Raw genomic sequence first — 26,691 nt, 5'->3', positions numbered from 1 at the left:
TGTATACCGGCAGCCGGGCGGGATGCTGAGTCCATCTGCATACACTAAGGAAAAGGAGATTATCAGGTAAGTAATCTCAACATTTCCTAGCGTGTAGCAGATGGACTCAAAACAAGTGGGATGTACAAAAGCTACTCCTGGACTGGGCGGGAGGCTGCCCGAGGTCCATGCAGGATTGCCCTTGCGAATGCGGTGTCCTCCCTGGTCTGGACATCCAGACGGTAGAATCTGGAGAAGGTATGGAGGGAGGACCACGTTGCCGCCTTACAGATCTCAGCAGGCGACAGCATCCGAGTTTCTGCCCAAGAGGCCGCTTGCGCTCTTGGTAGAGTGAGCCTTGACCTGTAGAGGCGGTGATTTTCCCGCATCTACGTAGGCTGCCTTGATAACTTCTTTGACCCAGCGGGCGATAGTTGCCCGTGAGGCCGCTTCCCCTTGCTTCTTCCCGCTGTGTAGAACGAACAGATAGTCCTTCTTTCGAATTGCTTCGGACACTTCCAGGTATCTGGACAGTAGCCTGCCGATGTCGAGATGGCGTAGAATTCGACCTTCTTCTGACTTCTTCAAACCTTCTGTGGTAGGTAAAGAGATGGTTTGGTTGAGGTGGAAGTGCGAGACTACTTTGGGTAAGAAGGAAGGAACTGTGCGAAGATGGATGGCTTCTGGCGTGATTCGGAGAAACGGATCACGGCAAGATAGTGCTTGTAGCTCTGAGACGCGGCGTGCGGAGCAAACAGCCAGCAGGAACACCATCTTCAAGGTTAACAAACGGAGGGACAGGCCTCGAAGTGGACGGAAGGCGTGTCCCGCTAGAAAGTCCAAAACTAGGTTGAGGTTCCACAGAGGTATGGGCCACTTCAGTGGCGGACGAATGTGTTTGACTCCTTTCAGGAAACGTGAAACGTCTGGGTGTGTGGCGATGCTATTGCCGTCACTCCGTGGACCATAGCAGGAAAGTGCTGCCACTTGGACCTTGATGGAATTGAGGGACAGACCCTTCTGAAGACCATCTTGCAGGAAGTCCAAAATGATAGGAATCTGAGCGGCATGTGGATTGGTGCTATGAGCTTCGCACCAAGCTTCAAATACTCTCCAGATCCGTATATAAGTTAGCGATGTGGAGAACTTGCGCGCTCTGAGGAGTGTATCTATTACCGGTCCTGAATATCCTCGCATCTTCAGTCTAGCCCTCTCAATGGCCAGACCGTAAGAGAGAATTGAGCTGGATCCTCGTGGAGTTTGGGACCTTGTCGCAGCAGGTCTCTGTGCGGCGGCAGGGGTAGTGGAGTCCCTGCCAGCAATCTTCTCATGTCTGCGTACCAGGGTCTTCTTGGCCAGTCCGGGGCCACTAGAAGAACTAGGCCTCTGTGCCGCTGAATCCTGTGTATAATGGCGCCCAGCAGGGGCCATGGCGGAAAAGCGTACAGCAGGATCCCCTGGGGCCATGGTTGTACCAGGGCATCGATCCCCTGAGACAGAGGATTCCGCCTGCGGCTGAAATATCGGGATACTTGAGCGTTGGACCCGTCCGCTAGTAGGTCCATGCCCGGGGTCCCCCACCGATTCACAATCATCTGGAACGCTATGGGTGACAGTTGCCAATCCCCGGGATGTAGACTTTCTCTGCTGAGGAAGTCCGCCGCGGTGTTGTCCTTCCCGGCGATGTGGACGGCGGAGATGTCCTGGAGATTTGCTTCTGCCCAAGTCATCAGGGGAGCTATTTCTAGTGATACCTGTTGGCTTCTGGTTCCGCCCTGTCGGTTGATGTATGCCACCGTGGTGGCGTTGTCTGACATCACTCTGACTGCTCTGTGTCGCAGTCTGTGGGCAAATCGCAGGCACGCTAGCCTGACTGCCCGTGCCTCTAGTCGGTGGATGTTCCATCCCGACTCTTCTCTGCTCCACCGCCCTTGGGCGGTGAGTCCTTCGCAATGTGCGCCCCAGCCGTTCAGGCTGGCGACTGTTGTGAGCAGGGTCCAGGTCGGAGAGGACATCCTGGACCCCCGGCTCATGTGGCTTTGCTGCAGCCACCATCGCAGCTGATTCCGTACCCTGGCTGGTAGAGGTAGGTGTACGGTGTAAGTTTATGATCGCGGGCTCCACCGGGATAAGAGGGCGCGTTGTAATGGCCTCATATGCGCCGGTGCCCATGGTATCACCTCCAGAGTGGATGCCATCAGGCCAAGGACTTGTAGGTAATCCCACGCTGTGGGCCGGACGGCGTGCAGCAGGGCCTGCAGCCGATTCTTGAGCTTTTCTCTTCTTTTGGGAGTCAGGCTGACTGTCTGCCTGAGTGTCGAATAGGACTCCTAAGTATTCCCTCGACTGAGACGGCTGTAGGGAACTCTTGCTTAAGTTTACTACCCATCCTAGGCTCTCTAGGATAGCAATCACTCGGCTGGTTGCCCGATGGCTCTCTTCTGGCGATTTTGCCCTGATCAACCAATCGTCCAGGTAGGGATGGACGAGAATTCCCTCCTTTCTGAGGGCCGCCGCCACGACTACTATGACCTTGGTAAAGATCCGTGGTGCTGTGGCTAACCCGAAGGGTAACGCCCGAAACTGAAAGTGTTGGTCCAAGACTTTGAAACGTAGGTAGCGCTGATGATCCCGATGGATTGGGATATGCAGGTAGGCTTCTGACAGGTCTAGGGATGTGAGAAATTCCCCTGGCTGTACTGAATTTTTGACAGATCACAGAGTTTCCATGCGAAAGCTGGGGACCCGTAGGTAGCGGTTGACTGACTTGAGGTCCAGGACGGGCCAGAAAGTGCCCTCCTTCTTGGGCACTATGAAATAAATGGAATAATGCCCAGAATCTATCTCCCCTGCAGGCACTGGAATTATGGCCTTGAGGGAGAGAAGCCTCTGTAAGGTAATATCTAGTGCCGTCCTCTTGAGGGGTGAAAAAGGAGATTCCACAAACTTGTCTGGCAGGAGCCGAAGAAAGTCCAGGTAGTACCCCTCTCAGATGATGGTGAGGACCCACTGGTCCGAGGTAATCTCGGCCCACCTGCGGTAAAAGAGGGTCAGCCTGCCCCCTATGGCTGCTGCCCCCAGATGGGCTGGCTGATTGTCATTGTGGGGTACGGCCGGGGCCGGAGCCCGAGCCGGCTCCCCTCTTATTGTGCTTAGGCCGAAAGGACTGGTTCCTGGCCTGCGACCGAGGTGCCTGGGAGCGAGTTCCGTAAGGGTTGAAGCGCTGAGAAGTTCTACCTCTGGATGGTCTAGAAGACGGGCGCTGCCTTCTGCATGGCCTGTCTTCTGGTAGACGAGGTAAAGGAGAGGCGCCCCATTTATTGGCCAGTTTCTCCAGGTCGCTGCCAAACAGGAGAGATCCCTCGAAGGGCATTCTCGTGAGACGTGTCTTGGAAGAGGAGTCGGCCGACCAGTTACGTAGCCAGAGCTGCCTCCTGGCTGCCACTGAGGATGACACTCCCTTGGCTGCCATACAGACTAGATCGGAGGCTGCGTCAGTGAGGAATGAGAGAGCTGATTCCATCCCTTCTCCCGGGGCGTTGGTCCGAGCCTGAGATAAGCAGGAATGCGTCACCACCATGCAGCAAGTCGCAATTCGTAGGGACATGGCTGCCACCTCAAAGGCCTGCTTCAGGATGGCGTCCATACGCCGGTCATGTGTACCCTTGAGGGCCATCTCTCCTTCCACCGGGATGGTGGTGCGCTTCACAATTGCACTGACTATGGCGTCTACCTGAGGGCACGCCAACTTGTCCTTAGTTGCCGGGGCTAAGGGGTACATGCCAGCCAAGGCCCGACCCCCCTTGAATGGAGCCTCCGGTGCAGCCCATTCCAGATCAATTAGCTGCCGTGCCACTTGTAGGAGGGGAAAGTGGTGAGAAGTTTGGCGCAGGCCCTCTAACAGGGGGTTCACTCTAGGTTCCCCTGGGGTGTCATGGCCCGGAAGGGCCAGTTCCGACAGGCATTCCGAGATCAGGTCTGGAAGATCCGCTCTGGAAAAGAAGCGCCGCATGGTCCGATAAGGTTCTACCCCCGAGGGGCTCATCTTCTTCTGCCGGGTAGTCTGAATCCCCATAATTGGGGCTATCAGGTGGCGAGTGGCCGCGAGGGTCCAGGGGCCGGGTCATTCTGGACGTACGGACCCGGTCGGGGAGCTGACTGCATCGTGACAAAGGTATGAATCCCTCTGAATAATTCCACCCAGGAGAGCGAAGCCATATCTGGCCGCATGGGAACCAGGGCCCCCTGGTTTACTGGCTGCTCCCCGCTGCTTGCTGGCTCCGGAGTGTTCCCTGAGGAACCGGCAAGAACGCTGGGCTGTGACTGGCCCTGGCCCGGGACTCCCAAGGCCTCTTCACATTGGGCACATAGGGAGTCTGCATCCTCATTCTGTGTGGCCCTGAGGTTGCATGCAGAGCAGAGATTGATGCCTGATTCTGGAGATGCCGGCACTGCTGAAGCCTGGTCACTCTTATGCTCCATGCCGCCGGTGAACCCAATAAGAGTCTGCGCTGTGCGCGAAAAGCAGGCGCCTGAAACCAGCGTTCAGCAACGTGCGCCTAACAATGTGCGCCTATAGCAGTGCGCCTATAACGGGCGCCTAAGAACTTGCGCCTAGCAATGTGCGCCTAGCAATGTGCGCCTATGAACGGGCGCCTAGCAATGTGCGCCTATGAACGGGCGCCTATCGCCGTGCGCATAGCAACGGAAGCCTATCGCCGTGCGCGTAGCAATAGGCGGGACGCTTCAGGTAGAAGATGATGGCGAGCAGGCAGACGAAATGGCGGCCTACTTAACTGGCCACCCCAGGGGCACACTCTGCTTCTCCTCCGATCCTCGGAGACCAACAAGTAAATATATACGCCTTACCTTGTCTTCGGCGCTTCCCGGCTGCAACCCAGGCGGTCTCCGGCTGCGGGGGGAGAGGGCGAGTACCTTCACCGCCGCGCTCGAGGAGGTGCACCCGCTGCCTCTAGGCCGCGCCCGAACTAGTCTCGCTCGGGAGCCAAGTACACAGTATTCCAGGTGCGGTCTTCACCATGGAGCGATATAGAGGCATTATGACATTTTCCGTTTTATTAACCATTCCCTTCCTAATAATTCCTAACATTCTGTTTGCTTTTTTGACTGCTGCAGCACACTGAGCAGACAATTTTAAAGTATTATCCACTTTGATGCCTAGATCTTTTTCCTGGGTGGTAGCTCCTAATATGGAATTAGAAAAGGGGTTATCTTTTGTACCCACCCTCGTTTTTGATCCCTTTCATGCTGAGGTAAGTGCTTTCCATTTTGTCCGTACCCTAAAAATCAAGCATTTTTTCCTCACAGAACACTGGAAGGAGTATCATTGGGTCAGTGTTGTGTAATCGATCTTTCTAGACTGCACCTGTCCAGAGGACTCGATCATTAAGAGTTTTCATTCATTAGTTCTAAATGACATTAGAAAAGCAGGACTGGAACAAGGAACATTTTGTAGCTTCACAAAACAAGATATTCAGGCATTACATGAACTGCAACAGGCCACTTAGATCATGAAACCAGTGGTTAAAGGAGGTATGATTGTGGTAATGGACCGGGATTTTTACCAATCGGAGATGGAATGGCAACTTTCCAATAGTCTGGGACGTTACAAACTGATCCTACTGCTGATATGATGAAAAATATCAAAGAGACAATTGAGCCAGCAGTGACATTAGGCTTTCCAACTGCAAAGAAAGCAAATTTTCTTATACGAGAGATATCCCAAAATACCATAAAGAAACCCAAAAAGAGGAACATGGAAGAATATCTGGCGAAACTGCGGGAGACAAAGAAAGAAATCAGGAAAGCAAAAGATTAAGTGGAAGAAAGGATGGCCAAAGAGGTAAAGCGAGGTGACAAAACATTTTTCAGATACATCAGAGAAAGAAGGAAGACCTGAAGTAGTATAGTGATATTGAAAGTTGAAAAGAAGCAATGTGTGGAGAGAAATGAAGAAATGACAGAAATATTTAAAAAATACTTCAGTTAGGTATTCACTAAGTATATCCTGGAGAAGGCCCATTGTTGGCTGACAAGACCGTAGATGGGGTAGATAAAACTCCATTTACAGAAGAGAATGCATGGGATGAGCTAAGTAAACTGAAATTGGACAGGGCCATGGGGCCAGATTTATTTATTTATTTAATATCCCAAGAAACTGAAGGAGCTCAGATATGTGTTGGGGGGTCCTTTTCAATAGATCCCTGGAAACTGGAGTGCCATGAGATTGGACACGTCTGGTTACAGTCCCTCTTCACAAGGGTGGCAGCAGAGAGGAAGCTGGAAACTACAGGCCAGTTAGGCTCACCTCAGTGGTGGGAAAATTAATGCAGATTCTGAAGAAAAGGATAGAAAACTATCTATAATCTGGTGCCTTGCTGGACCCAAGGCAGCATGGAGTCTCTCAGGGGAAGGTCCTGTCAGACCAATCTTATTGATTTTTTTGATTGGGTAACTAGAGAATTGGATCAAGGAACAGTGCTCAATGCAATCTAGTTAGAATTCAGCCAAGCTTTCGATACAGTCCTGCATAGCAGGTTTGTGAATAAAATGAGAAGCTTGAGAGTGAGCACCAAGGTGGTGACATGGATTACAAAGTAGCTGATTGATAGGAGACAATGTGTAATGGTAAATTGAACCTACTCAGAAAAGAACCATGTTAAGTGGAGTGCTCTAGGGATCAGTTTTGGGACTGGTTTTGTTCAATATCTTTGTGAGTGACATTGTGGAAGGGATAGAAGGTAAAGTTTGTCGATTTGCAGATGATACTAAGATCTGCAACAAAGTGGGCACGCCTGAAGGAGTAGAGAGAATATAAAGTGATTTAAGAAACTTGAAGCGTTGTCGAAGATTTGGCAGCTGGGATTCATGCCAAGAAGTGCAGAGTCATGCATCTGGGGTGTGGTATTCCGAAAGAGCTGTATATGATGGGGGGAGGGGGAGGTGAAAGGCTGATGTACATGGACCAAGAAAGAGACCTTGAGATAATAGTATCTGGCGATCTGAAGATGGCGAAGTAATGTGACAAGGTGATAGCTAAAGCCAGACGAATGCTGAGCTGCATAGAGAGAGGAATAACTAGAAAGAAAAAATAGATGATAATGCCCTTGTAGAGGCCTCACCTCAAGTACTGTGTTCAGTTCTGGAGACGGTATCTCAAAAAAGATAGAGACCGGATGGAGGCAGTCCAGAAAGGGCGACCAAAGTGATATGGGGTCTGTATTGGAATACTTATGAGGAGAGGCTGAAGGATCTAAATATGTATATCCTGGAAGAGAGCAGGTGCAGGGGAGATATGATACAGACTTTCAGATACCTGAAAGGTTTTAAATACGCACAAACTTCAAATTTTTTCCATCAGAAAGGAAACAGTAGAACTAGGGGTCACGAAATGAAACACCACGGGGGACGACTCAGAACCAACATCAGGAAATATTTCTTCATGGAGAGCCTGGTAGATGCTTGGCATGCCTTCCAGAGGAGGTGGAGAAGAAGAAAACAATCAATGAATTCAAAGGAGCATGGGATATGCACTGTGGATCTTTCAGGCTAGAGGACAGATATGAAGAATAGAGTGAATGGGTGTAGCCTGCACGGATCAGCAGTTACTACCCTTAACAAAAGGCATGAGATTACTACCCTCAACCAATAGCTTTGATGCTTTTGACGCAACCACAACATCGCTCACTGCTTGTCTGTGTGTCTGGTATAATGACACACAGACATAAGGGAAAAAGCAAAGAACAACAAAGTAGCATTGTCTGAATTATGCAGAAGGCTTTTTCCCTTTTGTCTGTGTGTCAGTATACCAGACCTTAAAAGTCAGAGCCATTGATGTTTATCGTCTGTATACAATTCCTCCTTCCCCCCCGCCATTCAAGCAGTGAGCAATGTTGTGCTTGCGTCAAAAGCATCAAAGCTATTGGTTTACTTATTTGTTATGGATTTGACAGTTGCTTGATTTTGATTGTAAATATTATTACTCTTATTATAAGGCTTGAGGGTAACTGCATGGAGCAACAGTTACTATCCTTAAGAGAAACATGGAGATATCCTGCACAGAGCAGCAGATACTAACAAAAGAAGCTTGCTGGGCAGACTGGATGGCCAATCTGGTCCTTTTCTGTCGTCATTATTGTACTACTAACTTTTTACGTTTTGCCCAAGATACACAAAGATGCAACACATCCAGGAGGCCAATCAATTGTTTCGGGCAGAGGCTCATTATTAGAGCCCTTGCCCCATTTTGTGGATAACATTTTGACTGCTTTTATGACATTACTTCCGTCATATGTCAAGGACCCACAACATGATTTTACAATTAGAATCAGTTCATTTGGACATGGCAGATACTTTGTTGGTTACAGCTGAGGTAGCAAAATTTTATTTTGATTCACGCCCACATTGCATACTACTAGTTCCTAATGCAACTTTTAGAAATCGCTTTGAACAAGAACATTTTTGCATTTAACAAGGCTTTGTTCAAACAGGTTCAAGGGAAGGTGATGTGGGACCTGATGGCTCCCGACTTGGCCAACCTCTACATGGGCTGCATTGAAGCCAGCTGGCAGGATTATCATCCTTTTATGCAAGAAATAGTGCTTTGGAAGCACTATATTGACTATGTCTTCATTATCTGGCAAATTTCTTGCACTGCATGTGCTGCTTTTGTTGATTGGCTTAACAACCTGGACCCGAATTTTAAATTTACGGCAGATGTTCAGCAACATCAGATTACCTTTCTAGATCTGATGATCATTAAAATGGATATTGGGTTCCATACAACATTATACTGAAAACTGAGAGACCACAACAGTTTGTTGCAGTTTGACAGTGCTCATCCTCGGCACTTGAAACTTAATCTCCCAATCAGCCAATTCTTGCACGAAAAGAGGATTTTCATCTACAAGCTAGCACTATGACACAATGTTTTAAGGATTGTGGTTACCCACATGTTATTTGCAGAGCATATTTGAAGCCAAATATTGCCAATGTGAGTGGCTGTTTATCAACCAAAATGATAAACGGGATGGAACAGCTCCCCTATGAGGAAAGGCTGAAGAGGTTACGACTGTTCAGCTTGGAGAAGAGACAGCTGAGGAGGGATATGATAAAGGTCTTTAAGATCATGAGAGGTCTTGAACGAGTAGATGTGACTCTGTTATTTACACTTTCGAATAATAGGACTAGGGGGCATTCCATGAAGTTAGCAAGCAGCACATTTAAGACTAATCGGAGAAAATTCTTTTTCACTCAACGCACAATAAAGCTCTGGAATTTGTTGCCAGAGGATGTGGTTAGTGCAGTTAGTGTAGCTGGGTTCAAAAAAGGTTTGGATAAGTTCTTGGAGAAGTCCATTAACGGCTATTAATCAAGTTTACTTAGGGAATAGCTACTGCTATTAATTGCATCAGTAGCATGGGATTTTCTTAGTGTTTGGATAACTGCCAGGCTCTTGTGGCCTGGTTTGGCCTCTGTTGAAAACAGGATGCTGGGCTTGATGGACACTTGGTCTGACCCAGCATGGCAATTTCTTATGTTCTTACCTAAATTGTGTGATAAAGACCAAAGGCTGCCGTGTGTGCTTCCATTTTTAACAAGAGTGAAATCCGTCCGAGAGTCGATTCTGAAGCATTAGCATATCCTCCAATTGTGTCCCGAGTTTCAAGATATGCCCAGGATTACCTACATGAGAGGACGCAATCTTCATGATCAATTGAGCCGCTTGGATTTCTATACTCCATCAACAGTTGGAATGCATTCTCCATGCCGCTCCTGTTCTGTCTGCAGGGTTTTGCTGCATACTGATTCACCGCGCATCTCTTCTTTTACACAGCCAAGTAGGTTACAACACATTACTAATTGCAAAAGTTCTGCTGTGATGTATCTGATAATTTGACCCTGTCAAAAGGGATATATTGGAAAAACTACATGCAGCATTCACACCAGAATGATAGAACATAAGAGTTGTATTAACAATGAAGCTTGCACCCAACTGCACACACTGTTTAGAATTTTCACATTTGTTTGAAGATCTGAGATTTTGTGTTTAGAAGTTCCTACACAAGACTGGCATGGTAGCGATTGCTCAATCAAGCTACTACGTAGAGAACAAGTGTGGATTTATCGTTTAAACACACTTAACCCACTGGTCTAAATGCGGATATTGAATTATCCTGGTTTTTTGTAGTTTATTACACGCCTGTTGATTGAATGTATTCATTCTTTGATACTGTTATGATTTGCAATGTTTCACTTGCAGAGTTCATCACAGATTTTCAGCAACATGATGTGTATGATTTGACAGTCATGCCTATCAGCTGTTCTGATGCCTCATTTTGTCATTAGGTTAACTTTGTCATCCAAAGAAGCTAGGCCAGGACGCCATTTCTTATTAAGTTGTAAGGTGTACACCCAAAGCAGATCACTCTTGGTTCAGGTAAGTTTATTACTCATATTTCCCCTGATGCAGTCTATATACGAAACATCAGCTGGTGTTGGGACACTGGGATTTGTTAACTATTTTTGAAAGACTTATTTGAAGTGGTTGGGGATTTGCTGGGAAGATTTTGTGTTTCTGCCTTGTGAGATTTTTTGCCCTTGGAAATTCTCATATCACCGCAGGTTCAACATTAAGGTGGCATAAATGTTTTGCACAAGCATATTGAAAAATAATTTGCAAAAAATATATACCCTTGGGGTTTATGATGGAGTGGACTGACATCGGCTGTAAGAGATTTTATTTATTTATTTGAAAATTTTTCTATACCGAATCCTCCTTCTCCATAGACAAACAGACACACACCTCTCATCACCTTTCCACCATTCAATTCAGGAAATCATGCCCATCCGATATACTTAGTGATCAGCTCTCCAAGGAACTCATGAACCTAGACCTTTCCAATCCTGACTCAGCCCTATCCTCCTGGCATAAGATCACGGAAACAGTTGCAAACAAATGGTGCCCTATAGTCTCCAAAACAATCAATCCTACAAAAAAAGGAAATCAACCCTGGTTCACCCCTAAACTGAAACAGATGAAACAGGAGCTACGTCACAAGGAAAATATATGGTGTAAAACCCCCAACACAGCGACCCTGTCAACGTACAAAGGCTTTTTACATCACTACAGGACTTCTATTCTACTAACAAAAAGGGAATTCTATGCCAACATAATACACCAACTCCAGTATGATGCCCAGGCCCTGTTCTCATACGTAACTCAAATCACGAAATCAACCCCTCCGTCTATTCCAGACGAACAAGAACTATCTAAGGCTAATGAACTTGCCTCATTTTTTCAACAGAAGATCCTGAATACGCTCGCCCTTCTACCTCCAAATACTATACCTCTCACCTCAGACGAGAATCCTCACTCCCTCATGAGAGCCAAGCTCGACAGCTTCGAATCAATATCCACCAAAGAGATTGAATCCCTACTAAAAAGACAGAAACCATCTAGCCATCCAGCAGATAATATCCCATCGAAACTTTTGCTTCTCATTCCAAACACGATCTCAGGACCTTTGACAAGTATCATAAATTGCCTTCTAACTCAAGGGAGTTACCCAGACAGTCTAAAAACCGCGGCACTCAAACCCTTCCTTAAGAAACACAATTTAGACCCTAATGAACCAGCCAACTTTAGACCCATCTCCAATCTCCCATTCTTAGCCAAACTAACGGAGAAGCTGGTAAACACCCAGCTTTCAGAGTACCTAGAAGTTCACAATATCCTATACCCTTCACAATATGGCTTCCGCAAATCACGCAGCACGGAAACCCTCCTCATTTCACTTACAGACCATATCATAATGGGTCTAGGCAAAGGCTATTCCTTTCTACTAGTCCTGCTAGACATCTCGGCGGCATTTGACACCGTCAACCACTCCATCCTTCTGGATCGCCTAGCAGATATTGGGATCTCCGGATCAGCCCACAGTTGGTTCAAGTCCTTCCTCTGCAATAGAACCTTCAAAGTTAAAATCAATAATAAAGAATCACCCTTAACAAAATCCACTCTTGGTGTACCACAAGGATCCTCCCTATCTCCAACCCTCTTTAATATCTACCTCCTCCCCCTCTGCCAATTGCTAACTGATCTTAATCTAATTCATTATCTGTACGCAGACGACGTGCAGATTCTAATCCCTATCACAGAATCTATCTCAAAAGCGCTCACCCACTGGAATAACTGCCTTATATCTATCACCAGCCTCCTTAATAGATTAAACTTGGTCCTTAATGCCTCGAAGACTGAGCTCCTCCTCATCTCTTCAAACGAAGAAAACATCCCCCCATCATCCCCATACAACTCCTACATCACCCATAAGCATGTGAGAGACCTTGGGGTACTTCTAGATAATCGACTAAACCTAAAGAAAATGGTCAACACCACATCCAAAGACTGCTTCTAGCCTCCAGGTTCTAAAACGACTCAAACCACTACTATTTTTCCAAGACTTCAGGACAGTCCTCCAAGCGTTACTATTTGCCAAGATAGACTACTGCAGTGCCCTTTTCCTAGGCCTCCCCAAATCTACCACCAAACCACTGCAGATGATACAAAATGCCGCAGCGAGATTACTGACCAACACCAGCCGTGGAGATCACATTTCACCTATCCTCAGAAACCTACATTGGTTACCAGTGAATTTTAGAATCCTTTACAAATCAATCACCCTAATACACAAATCCATCCATCATCAACTCCAACTCGACCTCGAAATCCCCTTCAAACTACACTCCTCCAACAGACCAACTAGAGATATTCATAAAGGTACTCTGAATTTCCCCCCAACTAAAGCCACACGCCTTTCCTCGACCAAAGACCGAGCGTTTTCAATAGCAGGACCATCTATTTGGAATAACATCCCCTCAAGCCTCAGATTGGAACCCTGCCTTTTAACTTTCAGAAAAAAACTCAAGACGTGGCTCTTTCACCAAGCCTTCTCTGATCCTCCAGACAATCACTAGTCGCCATTATTCTCACCTGGACGAATGGTCTTTTATCCTCTCGAACGATGGACTCTGACACTTCCAGGTTAAAGCACCTTAAGCTTTAACCCATATTCTTTTTGTATCATGTTACAATTACTTCCTGCCTTTACCTTCTTCCAGCTATTTAAGCTTCCAAGTTTTTACTCCTTGTTAAATGTAACTTTGCCTTATTCACCTCTATTGTTAATTACTTCAGTTATTGCTTCAGTTATACCCTTGTTCTATGTAAACCGATCCGATATGGTTATTACTATGAAGGTCGGTATAAAAAAGTGTTAAATAAATAAATAAATAAATAAATAAATAATATACCATCACAACGGTTTACATTTCGGCACGAAATAGGTTGGTTAAGTTTCTAAGTTATCCATGGTGTGCCAATATTTTACGGTTACATAGTTCAGTAATATACTCTAAATGAGAGATAGTCAGATATAATACCAGCTTGCTGAAACCCCTACATACATATACACATGTATATTTAGCTGTTTGAGCATGACAAATTTAACGACAATTTTTTTCTTGGGACTTGAATAAAATAAGACCAACATAAAAATTGTTTAAAACAACAGATAAAACGTGACAAATGAAAACATAAAATCTTAGTTAAAAAAAAGCTTACTATAACACGAGAAACTCCTGGAATGCTTAAAGGAATAGCCAGAAAATGCCCACAAATTATATTTTCATTTGAATTAAGAGCAAATAAGCTGTAAGTTATAAGTCCTGGTACCACACAACCCATTAATCATAAAATTTAATAGAATCTAAAATTCTGAAAGTTTGTATGTATAGTTCTTTTAAACCTTCTTCCCGGCCTTTAATAGATTACCCAAAGCGGTGTACAAAGCAAGGTTTAAAAACAAATACAATAAAAATAATCTCTCTCTAACCATTTCAAACACCACCTGAGAATGCAAGTGCATCCAAAAGAAAAATGTCCACCACCACAGTTAATCATCATATCCAACTACCATCCATCCTTCACCTTGCCTGATGTCATCCTAAGAGGCAAATCCCCCCCCCACCATTCGACCATCGAGGATTTATAAATCCATCATTAACTCAACTAGATCAAATCCTCAAGCCTTTGTATAGGTTAATCAGTGCATATAGATTGCTTAGTTAAAGGAAAACATACTGCATATCTCTGTCCCCACAACCTGATCCTATTCTCTTTCCTCCACTTAATACTCTCTTCTCTATCCCAAATTGCGCTCACCTGAAAGAAAGAAGACAACAACAACTGAATTTATGATGGAAAACCAGTGGATCTGCACGTCACTCATGGTCAGGTATGTGTCCCAGCGGGATGCCCATTTAATGTCACTTTCCTAAAGGAAATGAGAGGATCAGTGTCAAGAGTTAGTCAACAGTACCAGATTCAGCTAGGCTGCTCTTTTTCTCTACCTACTATAATATCATAGACCCTACTTGATCTCCAATTTTCCCCACATCTTCCTACTGCATGGAATTAGTACCATTGGACTCATTACCATGGGCAAATGCAATCCTCCATAAGCAAGGTGCTCTTATCAAAGAGGGTTCTTGGATGTACTAGTAACATATATGGCCTGTTTGTCTGAGATGCATGACCAGGCATTTTCACTCACTGCCCCAAAATATTGGAATTCACTACCAGTTCAAGTGCATCTTATGAATTGTGCAAAAACGTTTCTTAAAGTTACGTTAAAGACATATTTTCCAGCAGACCTTTTATTAAGGGGAAAAGGTGTTGGGTTTGTTTTTTTACAGCAGCTTGACAGTTTACTATCTGATTTGGATTTTTTTCTATTTTTAAACTATCTTCTAATCTTAGTTTGTTCATAATAATGTCAATTTGCTTTCATTTTATCTATTTTTGTGGTTTAATATCTGAGTATTTTTTTAAATAATTTTATGTATATTTATCTTGTAAGTCGCCTAGAGCATTGCACCAGGTGACAAATAAATAAGAATAAGAACCCCCTCCAATTGTTCCAGTTTTACTACATCACCTCTATTCATTCACTACTCTTTCTGTGAGTAATTACAACCCTTCGGAGGAAGTGTCTGCAGTCATCACACAATGGCAACACCTAGTGATTTATCTTAAACTTGAAGGAATCATAGACTACAGTGAATATATTACAAATGTCTTTAATAATAGTTACAAAAACTTTAAAATATTCCATAATCAAAAAGCGATCAGGATACAATGAAGTTATATACAGTGGATATATCATCAACTCTTCTATACGTTTAGAATAGAAATTGTTAACCTATCCTTTCTTCCAACAGCCATGTTCGATCCCCCTGTTTTAATGTAACTTTTTCGCTTCCTATGTTAACTGGTTTCCCCCTTGTTTATTGTAAACCGGTACGATAAGACCTAGTCTTGAGCATCGGTATATTAAAAGAACGTAAATAAATAAAATAAATAAATAATGCTTAATCAAATATATAGACTCTTAAAAACAATACTTATGTACATACTCACGCACGAAGAACTACTAACATATTATGCAAAAAGACAAAGTTATCATATGTATGTGTTACAATATGTCATTCACATTTAAACATTGTGTTACTTCCAGTTCAGTATTGCAGTGTAGTTAGCAACTAGAAAACACGTATCCCAAAATAGTAAAACTGATAGTAAAAGATGCTGGTTTTGATGTGCTAGGTCAATTATTGGAATATATCCATTTGCAAGCTGAAGGGAGATTTTGTAGATCCTTGGCGACTTATCCTATTCATAAAAATAAATGTGCCGATGTGCCTGTATTAAAGCTGATGATGAGAAATACTGTGATCAAGCTGTGTTCTTTTCCTGTATGAAGGATTCACTATGCAGATGTATGTCAGATGAGTCCCATCAAAGAAAATTCTTTGTTTCACCTTATCTAGGCTTCCTCGGGGGGCATGTGTAAATCAATTAAACCAGATATGCTGTAGCACAAACCCAATGTTTTTGATGAAATATTGGGAAACATCCAAATCAAATTTACAGTTGTTTAATCTATAAAAAATGATATGAAAAATGATTATTTTATTAAAAATAGAAGAACAATTATAGAAATACAAGCATTAATACAAAGTAAAAAATATTATCTAGCGTCCAAATCAAAAAGAAGTACATTCAAAAAATGTAACCAATTCCTTGTGGTGAGTTCAATTCCTACAATCAAATAAATGAATGAAGTTAATGATAATAGACTCTCAGAAGACATCAAATGTGAAAAATGTATAGATCCTTATATTACCTTATAAATGTTTTTAGCCGATGTAACTAAGAGATGGAAACATCGGGAGAATGTGTTCAAACGCGTCTATGTATCACTGCTGCATAGGTTCTCTTTTTCTAAAATGGGAACTCCTCAATAACAACTTCGATTTCATTGTATCTCTAGGGATTTACAAATAGTACACAAAAGTTAACCAAACTATCACAAATATTTTTTAAAGATAGAAAAACATTTCTCTCCAGCAGACAATGTGAATCTCCCTGCTTACCCCTGTAATCACCGTTGCAGCATGCTGTCAAAAATGCTGCGGCTGCGCATTTAAAGGTCCATTTAAACACCCGTGGGCCAAGCAAAACAATCATACGTATAGGGGTCCGGTTGCATCCATCTGGATTTTTTTTTTTTTTTTTTTTTTACAAAGCATGACGACTCAGGTGCTAACATCCCTATCACTTGAAGAACAATATACCTGTGGGACAATTTCTACGTCTCAGACGATTATGTACATCCAGGGAGGAATATAAATCTCGCTCTCAGGAACTCATTTGGAGATTTCAATCCAGAGGGTATTCTCATACGGTTATATGGAGGGCATACAAGAGCACTATATGCAGATTGAGACAATCTCCTTTTAACTGGTAATATATATCTGACCACTAGAGCTATCTGTTCATACCTTATTTATATCATACATCTAGTATTAAGAAAATAATATGCAAACACCCGCATTTATTATCAAGTGATACTGTGTTTAAAGATGCCCGAGGAAATCGTTGAGAGACATTTTGATTACTTCTGATATGATTACATTTCACAACACTTCCGTGAATCAGAATGGTCAATTTCCCTGTGGGGAGTGTCCAGTATGCTCCCATTCTTTCAACATCACGCAAATCCAACATCCCACATTGACTCTTCAATATACACTTAAGAGTCATTTTACATGCAAAACATCGCAAGTAATTTATGCCATTATCTGCCCATGTGATCTAATATATATTGGTCAAATAAAACGTATGGTTGGAGTCAGAATTAGGGAACATCTTAGCTACATCCGAACCAATAAAGAACATACACCTTTAACTGACCACTGGGCTAGATTAGCACATAGCGAGTCTGACTCGCAATTTTTTGCGATCCAACAGGTATCAAATAGTCCTGGTGGGGATGTATCCAGAATAACCGATATAAAGGGAGCAGAAATTCATTTATGAATGGAATACATTAAGCCCATTTGGTTTAAACCACGAGACTGAGTGGCTGTCACTGTTGTAAGTAGTGACTTCAGTTTTATGTGTTGGATCTATTCTTTATTGGTAAATATATGTAATGTTATATTCTTGTAATGGTAACATCACCGTGATGTTGAACTTATGATTGTTTTGCTTGGCCCACGGGTGTTTAAATGGACCTTTAAATGCGCAGCCGCAGCATTTTTGACAGCATGCTGCAACGGTGATTACAGGGGTAAGCAGGGAGATTCACATTGTCTGCTGGAGAGAAATGTTTTTCTATCTTTAAAAAATATTTGTGATAGTTTGGTTAACTTTTGTGTACTATTTGTAAATCCCTAGAGATACAATGAAATTGGAGTTGTTATTGAGGAGTTCCCATTTTAGAAAAAGAGAACCTATGCAGCAGTGATACATAGACGCGTTTGAACACATTCTCCCGATGTTTCCATCTCTTAGTTACATCGGCTAAAAACATTTATAAGGTAATATAAGGATCTATACATTTTTCACATTTGATGTCTTCTGAGAGTCTATTATCATTAACTTCATTCATTTATTTGATTGTAGGAATTGAACTCACCACAAGGAATTGGTTACATTTTTTGAATGTACTTCTTTTTGATTTGGACGCTAGATAATATTTCTTACTTTGTATTAATGCTTGTATTTCTATAATTGTTCTTCTATTTTTAATAAAATAATCATTTTTCATATTATCATGTTTTATAGATTAAACAACTTTAAATTTGATTTGGATGTTTCCCAATATTTCATCAAAAACATTGGGTTTGTGCTACAGCATATCTGGTTTAATTGATTTACACATACTCCCTGAGGAAGCCTAGATAAGGTGAAACAAAGAATTTTCTTTGATGGGACTCATCTGACATACATCTGCATAGTGAATCCTTCATACAGGAAAAGAACACAGCTTGATCACAGTATTTCTCATCATCAGCTTTAATACAGGCACATCGGCACATTTATTTTTATGAATAGGATAAGTCGCCAAGGATCTACAAAATCTCCCTTCAGCTTGCAAATGGATATATTCCAATAATTGACCTAGCACATCAAAACCAGCATCTTTTACTATCAGTTTTACTATTTTGGGATACGTGTTTTCTAGTTGCTAACTACACTGCAATATTGAACTGGAAGCAACACAATGTTTAAATGTGAATGACGTAATACATATAGCAACTTTGTCTTTTTGCATAATATGTTAGTAGTTTTTTGTGTGTGAGTATGTACATAAATATTGTTTTTAAGAGTCTATATGTTTAAGCATTGATATATCCACTTTATGTAATTTCACTGCATTCTGATTGCTTTTTGATTATGGAATATTTTAAAGTTTTTGTAACTATTTATTAAAGACATTTGTAATATATTCACTGTAGTCTAAGATTCCTTCTTGTTTAAGACAATAGTGTTTTTGGAATCCAAGTCCTCGACCTTTGTTGGTTTGTAACACCTAGTGATTGACACAGAGCCCAAATAAAGGCCTCTGAAAGTTGCCCTGGCGCATAGCCCCCAGCTAAGGACTGTCACTGTAATAGTAGGGCTAAAAGTGAATTGGGAGCGGATATTTATTTATTTATTATTTATTTATTTATTTGAGTTTTTTCTATACCGGCATTCACGGAGTTCGTATCATGTCGGTTTACATAAAACAAGGGGTGATCAATAAATTATAAACGTACTTAACTATAACATGAGTATACATTTACAAAATATAACAAATTATAACAAGTGCGCAGAAAAAGCAGTTACAATAAAACAAGGATGGTTCTAACTGGGAGTAGAAGAAGAGGATGATAGAAGTTTAACAAGAAGTTTAACAAGAAGAAGAACGTGCGGTGGTTGGTAAGTCTGTATCAGTTTATTGGGTGATAATCAGTCTTGCTGTAATTGGCTGATAACAGTCTTGCTGTAATTGGATATAAAATAGATAGTTACAAATAAAGGCTCACTATGCCATAGGCCCAGGTTCAACTGAGCCTGATGTCCAAAGTAGGAAGAGGAAACTGCAGAGCCAAAAAAAATGTTTTCTTTTTCTATTACTCTCGAATCTATCCCTTCCAGTCATACTGTAACCCCAAAACGCTTGCCTGTTATTTGAATGTCTCTGTCATATTGTCCCTTCCTCTTCCTGTGTTACTCCAGAGTATATATTTTTGGGTCCTTTTGTCTTATTTCATAGGACTTATGGCGCAGATGAAACTGCCTGGAGCCAACTGGCTGAGTCGACGTGAACTGATAGTGCAGCCCCACACAGAGTCATCTCAGGAAAGCTCCTAGACTCGATCAGATGAGTTAGCAAAATCTACCAGCACAGCCCTAGGGAAGCCTGGCAGTGCAAAGTGGATCAGCAATCTTTGCATAGTTCTTTCTTCTCCCGTGTTGTTTGCATGGATAACATAGTATGGAGACATATTAATATAAAGATTGCTCTAAGTTTCATTTATGAAGGATGCACATGACATGAGGTGTCAAACGGATATAAAAACTTGTAACCTGTTCAGTAAGTCCATATTTTGACAGATGCAAAATGAGATATAGAAAGAATCTACATACTAATAAGGAAATCAGTGTTTCTGTTGACACTGTTAGGGCAATGTCCAATAGACATGCTTGTGATGTCTTTCAACAGAGTAAAATTCATAGTACTGCCCTAACAAAATACAAATTATATATTTCTTCAAGTGACACAAGGTTTAAAAAAAAGAAGAAAATACAAAGGTCTATGCAGCAGCTATGGTCCCTTAGTCTGACCCAGCATGGCAATTTCTTATGTTCTTATGATGTCGAGGTCCTTGCACCAGGCTTCGAATACTCTCCAAATCCTTATGTATGTTAGGGATGTGGAGAACTTGCGTGCTCGGAGTAGGGTGTCAATTACTGCCCCCGAGTATCCGCTCTTCCTTAGGCGAGTCCTCTCAATGGCCAGACTGTAAGAGAGAATCGAGCTGGATCCTCGTGGAGGATCGGACCCTGTTGGAGCAGGTCTCTGTGTGGAGGTAGCGGCAGGAGGCTACCTGTCAGCAGTCTTCGCATGTCTGCGTACCACGGTCTTCTTGGCCAGTCCAGGGCCTCTAGAAGTACTTGTCCCCTGTGGTGTTCTATCTTGTGGATGATTGCGCCCAATAGGGGCGACGGCTGGAAGGCGTATAACAGAGTTTCCTGTGGCCAGGTCTATACCAGGGTATCGATTCCCTGGGACTGGGGTTCCTGCCTGCGGCTGAAGAAGCTGGGCACTTGGGCGTTGGACCGGTTTGCCAGGAGGTCCATGGTTGGTGTTCCCCAACGGTTTACTATCAATTGGAATGCTGTGGTCGACAGCCTCCATTCTCCTGGTTCTAGACTTTCTCTGCTGAGGTAGTCTGCAGCAACGTTGTCTTTCCCGGCAATGTGGACGGCCGAGATCTCTTGCAGATTCACTTCCGCCCATGACATTAGGAGGTCTATTTTCAGAGACACCTGTTGGCTTCTGGTTCCTCCCTGACTGTTAATGTAGGCCACTGTTGTGGCGTTGTCTGACATTACTCTGACCGCTTTGTCTCGGAGTCTGTGAACGAACCTTAGGCAGGCTAGTCCGACTGCCCGTGCTTCTAGGCGATTGATGTTCCATCCCAACTCTTCTTCGTTCCATTGCCCTTGGGCGGTTAGCTCCTGGCAGTGTGCTCCCCATCCTCGTAGGCTGGCATCCATGGCGAGTAGGATCCAGGTTGGTGAGGATAGCCTCGTTCCCTGGCTCAGATGGGCTTCTTGTAGCCACCATCGTAGTTGGGACCAAACTCTGTCCGGGAGCTGAAGCCATACGGTGTAGTTCTGGGACAGTGGATTCCATCGTGATCATAGTGAGCGTTGTAGGGGTCTCATGTGAGCTCATGCCCATGGCACTACTTCCAGTATGGATGCCATGAGGCCGAGAACTTGCAAGTAATCCCATGCTGTGCGGCGAAGTTCGCTCAACAGGGTTCTTAACTGGGTCATCAGTTTTGATCTCCTTGTCGGTGTCAGGATGACCTTGTCTTGTTTGGTGTCGAACCGGTCTCCCAAGTATTCTAGAGATTGGGAAGGCCGCAGGCAGCTTTGTTTGTGTTGACCACCCACCCGAGGCTCTCCAGTAGAGTTTTGACTCTGTTGGTTGCCTGGTGACTTTCCTCTGGGGATTTCGCTCTGATCAGCCAATCGTCTAGATAAGGGTACACGCGGATTCCTTCCTTCCTCAGTGTTGCTGCCACCACCACTATGATCTTGGTGAACATCCGGGGTGCAATGGCTAACTCGAAAGGAGGTGCCCGGAACTGGTAGTGACGGTCCAGGATCGAGAAGCGTAGAAAACGCTGATGTTCTTGATGGATCGGAATGTGTAGGTAGGCTTCCGACAAATCCAGGGGATGTAAGGAACTCTCCCGGTTGTATCGCCCTTATTACCGAGCGTAGGGTTTCCATGCGCAAGCGAGGAATCTTCAGGTGACGGTTGACCGCCTTGAGTTCCAGAATGGGTCTGAACGTATCTTCTTTCTTGGGGACGATAAAATAGATGGAATAATGTCCAGTATTTATTTGTTGTGGAGGCGCCGGTGTTATAGCCTCTAAGCTAGCAATCTGGTCAGTGTAGCTTCCACTGCCACCCTCTTGGAAGGGTCGTGGCAGGGAGATTCCACAAACTTGTCCGGAGGGAGGTGGTGGAAATCCAGGTAATATCCCTCTCGAATAATGGATAGGACCCACTTGTCCGAAGTTATCTCGACTCATCTTTGGTAGAATAAGGCAAGTCTGCCCCCTATGGCTTCTTCCTTTGGATGGGTCGGCTGATTTTCTTTGTGGGGTGCAGCTGGGGCCGGAGCCCGAGCTGGCTCCCCTTTTGTTGTGCTTGTTCCGAAAGGACTGGATCCTGCCCGCAGGGCGGGCCGCTTGATATGTGCTTCTATATGGGTTGAAGCGCTGTGATCCTCTGCTCCTGGAAGTTCGGGGGAAGGATCGCTGGTTTCTCTTATTCCTGTCCTCCGGTAGCCGCGGCAGTGGGGACTCGCCCCATTTGTTGGCTAGTTTCTCTAGTTCGCTTCCGAACAGGAGTGTTCCCTTGAACGGCATCCTTGTGAGTCTCATTTTGGAGGATGCGTCGGCCGACCAGTTTTGGAGCCAGATTTGTCTTCTGGCTGCCTCGGCAGATGACACTCCTCTAGCTGCTGTGCACACCAGATGAGAAGCGGCATCTGCGAGGAATGATACAGCTGGTTCCAGGGCCTCCCCAGGAGTGTTGTTCCTGGTCTGTGCTAAGAAGGCGCGTGTCAACACGGCACAGCAGGTCGCGATCTGTAAAGACATAACGGAGACGTCAAAGGACTGTTTGAGGATAGATTCCAGATGTCCGTCTTGAGCATCCTTGAGTGCTGCTCCTCCCTCCACCGGGACAGTAGTGCGCTTCGTGACCATGGCATCCACTTTTGGACATGCCAGGAGATCTTTGGCGGCTGGATCCAGAGGGTACATGGCTGCCAGAGCCCGGCCACCTTTGAATGTAGTTTCTGGGGCATCCCATTCCAGGTTAATTAGTTGCTGGACGGCTTGTAATACTGGGAAATGGTGGGAGGTCTGTCGGAGTCCCTCTAATAGAGGATTCGTCTTAGGTTCCCCCGAGGCACTTGTGCCCGGGATAGCAAGCTCTTTTAAGCTGTGTGTGACCAGGTCTGGAACCTCATCCTTGGTGAAGAAGAGTCTCATGGTTCGGTGGGGCTCTGTCCCCGGAGGGAGTTCCCCTTCTTCCAGAGGTTCTGAATCCTTATCTGAGTTGTCCGTGTCCCCGAAGGTGGGGCTACAGAGTGGTGGGATGACTTCCCTGGGAATAGAGGTCCTCTGGTGGAGCCTGTGGCCGTATTATAGGAGGCCCCGGTTCCATGTGGACGAAGGTTTGCAGACCTTTGAAGAATTCCACCCAGGAGATAGATGCTGGGTCTAGACTAAGGGACACCGTGTCCCTGGGGAGCCACGTTTGAGGGGGGTCCCACTGTGCAATGCTAGGTCTGGCGTACTGCTCAAGAGGCTGGAGCCCAGTACCGGCTGGGGAGGGCCATGAGTTGGATCCCCTAGGGCCTCTTCGCACTGTATACACAGGGCCATGGCCTCGGCCTCCTCATGCTGTGCAGCTCTACTGTGGCATGCTGGGTAAAGGCCCTGAGCTTTGAGTTTATTTTCCGGTGGTGCCATGGCTTGTGCGCGTAAAATACAGTTGGGCGCTCCGGTGTACGAAGTTGTGTGTGTAGGTTTGGTGTGAGCTCAGGGAGATGTGCGCGCTATTGTGCGCACAAGTTGAAGTTATGCACCAGGCACAGTAAGCACAAGGTTATGCGCGTCGCTTGTGCGCCCAGTACTTGGGTGCGCAACGTTGTGCGCACAAGGTATTTGTGCGCACGACTCGCCTCTATGAGCACGGATCGTAACAGCAGACAGGGCGGTGAATAGAGCAAAATGGTGACGGCGACCACACGGACAATATGGCGACCACCTCGGAGGGTCTCCACGTGGGAGGACCCTCAGATCGGTCCGGGGTCCAGCCCTGCTAGGGCAGATAAACCCGGTGGCACTGGTCCCGGCTGATGACCTGTGCGGCTCCTTGAGCTTCAGAGAACGGAGACTTTTAAATAGATTTCTACCCTACCTTGTCTCGGCGCTTCCCGGTCTCGTTCCGGGTGGTCTCCAGCTGCTGGGGGGAGAGGGAAAATACCTTCACGGCCGCGCTTGAGGTTGCACCCGCTGCCTCTCAGCCTCACCCGATGTCGGGGGCTAGGTCCCCGCCAAGGGTCGGCCCCCGGTCCGAGGCTTACCTCCAAGGGATCGCGGAAATCACCTCAGGAAATCTCAACTGGGGGAGGGACCCAATGGATGTCACCGCAGGAAAACGGGGCTCGACTGTAGAGGTAAGATTTCTTCTTATTTTGGTTTTCTTTGGTAAAATTACTCTCACTCTGTGTGAGCGTGCATAGAGTCCCTAACTGCTATGGAGAGGAAAATAAATACTGAGGAGCTGCACTTCCTGCAGGGGTATATGTACTAGGGCTGACGTCAGATTGAAATCTGATCCGTCTCCAACTGCTATCAGGAGTACATTATACCCATTGGTCCTGAGTCCATCTGCTACACGCTAGGAAATCTTATTTTGAACCCTGCTACATTAGCTATCTTGACCACATCTTCTGGCAACAGATTCCATAGCTTGATTGTGTGCTGAAGGAAATTTTTATTTATTTATTTATTTGATGGGTTTTATATACCGTTATTCGGTAGAGCCATCATAATGGTTTACAGAGTGAACAATTTTCATAGTAGTTTTGAAACATTATAACAATGTGAGCATTTACAGAAATAAACATTATCAAGACTAGGAGGTAATATAAGGTTGGATGAGGAGGGTAAGCATGTTAGGTTGTATATTATAGCTGAGAGTTCATTCGAGAGTTTGTATGGTCAGATGAATGGGGGTCCGTGTAGAATTTGCGAAACAATAGAGTTTTTAGGTCTTTTTTGAAAGTTTTTATGTTGTACTGGGTTCTCAGGTCTTCAGGTAGTGTGTTCCAAAGTTTGGGGGAGGCGATAGAGAAGGCTCTCTCTCTCTTGTTGTTGCTAGATGTGCATCTTTGATGGTGGAGATGTTTAAGTAGCTTGAGTTATTGGAGCGTAAGTTTCTTGAGGGGTTATGTTAAGGGTGTTTAGACCTTGATGATCATTGTTAAGAATTTTGTGAATGATGGTCATTGATTTGTAGACAATACGTGCAGTAATAGGGAGCCAGTGAAGTGAGGACAATATGGGCGTTATATGGTCATTTCTTTTTGTTCCTGTTAGGACTCTGGCAGCTGAGTTCTGCAGTATTTGGAGTGGTTTGAGGGTTGAGAAGGGTATTCCCATTAGTAAGGAGTTGCAATAGTCGAAGGTGGAGAAAATAAGTAGTTGAAGGATGGTTCTGAAATAGTCAGTGCTGAGAAATGGTTTCAGATGTCTTAGGGTTAGGAGTCTGTGGTATCCTTCTTTGGTTTTATTTGATATGTGGTTCTTAAACGAAAGATCTTTATCAATGATAATTCCAAGGTTCCTGGTGTGGGTGGTAGGGATTATAGATGTCATATGTTTGTCTGGAATTGTCAGGGGTGGTGGAACTGGATTCTGTTTTTTGTCCATGAGAATTATTTCAGTTTTGTCAAAATTATGAGTTTCAGAGAATTTAGGAGATGTTTGATTGAAATCAGTAGATCTGAGGTTTTCCTGTAGGTGTCTTCAATTGAATTTTGTATGGGGATAAGAAGCTGTATGTCATCAGCGTATAGGAAGTGTGTGAATCTGTGTTCTTGCAGTAGTTGGCAGATGGGGAGAAGGTATATGTTGAAAAGGGTGGCGATTAATGCTGATCCTTGAGGGACTCCAGAGTTAAGGTTGATCATTTTTGATGGGTTGTTGTTGATTAATACTTGGTATGTTCGATCAGATAGATAGGAAGAGAACCATTGTAAGGTGGTGCCTGTTAATCCAATTTGTGTTAGTCGCTCCAACAGTATCTTGTGGTTTACTGTGTCGAAGGTGGCTGAGAGATCAAGGAGTATGAGGAGGTATTTTTCCCTTCTGTCAAAGCCGCTTAAAATGGTGTTATTTAGGGAGATAAGGAGAGATTCTGTGTTTAGGTTTTTTCTAAATCCATATTGGGATGGGGGTAGGATTTTGTTTGATTCAAGATAATCGTCCAGTTGAGTGTGTACGACTTTTTCACTGGTTTTGGCTATGAATAAAAGGTTTGATATGGGGCAGTAGTTGGTAAGGAGTTCAGGATCTAGGTTGTTCTTTTTTAGGATTGGTTTGATGATAGCAGATTTGAGGCATTTGGGGTAATTACCTTCAGTTAGAGATAGGTTAACAATTTTGGTGATGGTTTTTGATATGGTAGGTTCAATAGTTTTGAGGGTTGTTATTGGGATGCTGTCTAATGGATGGCTGGCGGGGTTCATTTTGTTTATAATAGATTGAATTTCAAGTGTGGAAGTGGTATCAAAGTTTGACCATGATGATGTTAATTTGGTGTTAAGTTTGGTGTTCTGGTTGTTGTCGGTTATGTTGGATTGGATTAGATGAGATATTTTATTGCTGAAGAAATCAGCAAAGTCATCGCTTCCATGTTTGGTACAAGTGGACTCTTGGGTGGTTTTGGTAAGTTTCTAAACTATTGTGAACAA

The 26,691-nt window shown here is 44.3% G+C and overlaps 1 protein-coding gene across 1 annotated transcript in view; it reads right to left on the bottom strand.

Annotated features, from left to right (window-relative positions):
* The window catches only part of TM9SF4 (transmembrane 9 superfamily member 4), a 211,675-nt gene that overhangs the window by 73,365 nt on the left and 111,619 nt on the right, over nucleotides 1-26,691 (bottom strand). Inside the window, 1 exon segment of the mRNA XM_029612354.1 lies at nucleotides 14,222-14,333. Coding sequence (XP_029468214.1) covers nucleotides 14,222-14,333 — 112 coding nt within the window.

The sequence above is a fragment of the Rhinatrema bivittatum genome, chromosome 8, assembly GCF_901001135.1.
Source record: "Rhinatrema bivittatum chromosome 8, aRhiBiv1.1, whole genome shotgun sequence".
NCBI classification, from domain to species: Eukaryota; Metazoa; Chordata; class Amphibia; order Gymnophiona; family Rhinatrematidae; genus Rhinatrema; species Rhinatrema bivittatum.
The sequence above is the reverse complement of the archived record's forward strand: the minus strand, read 5'-3'. Positions and strand labels throughout refer to the sequence as shown.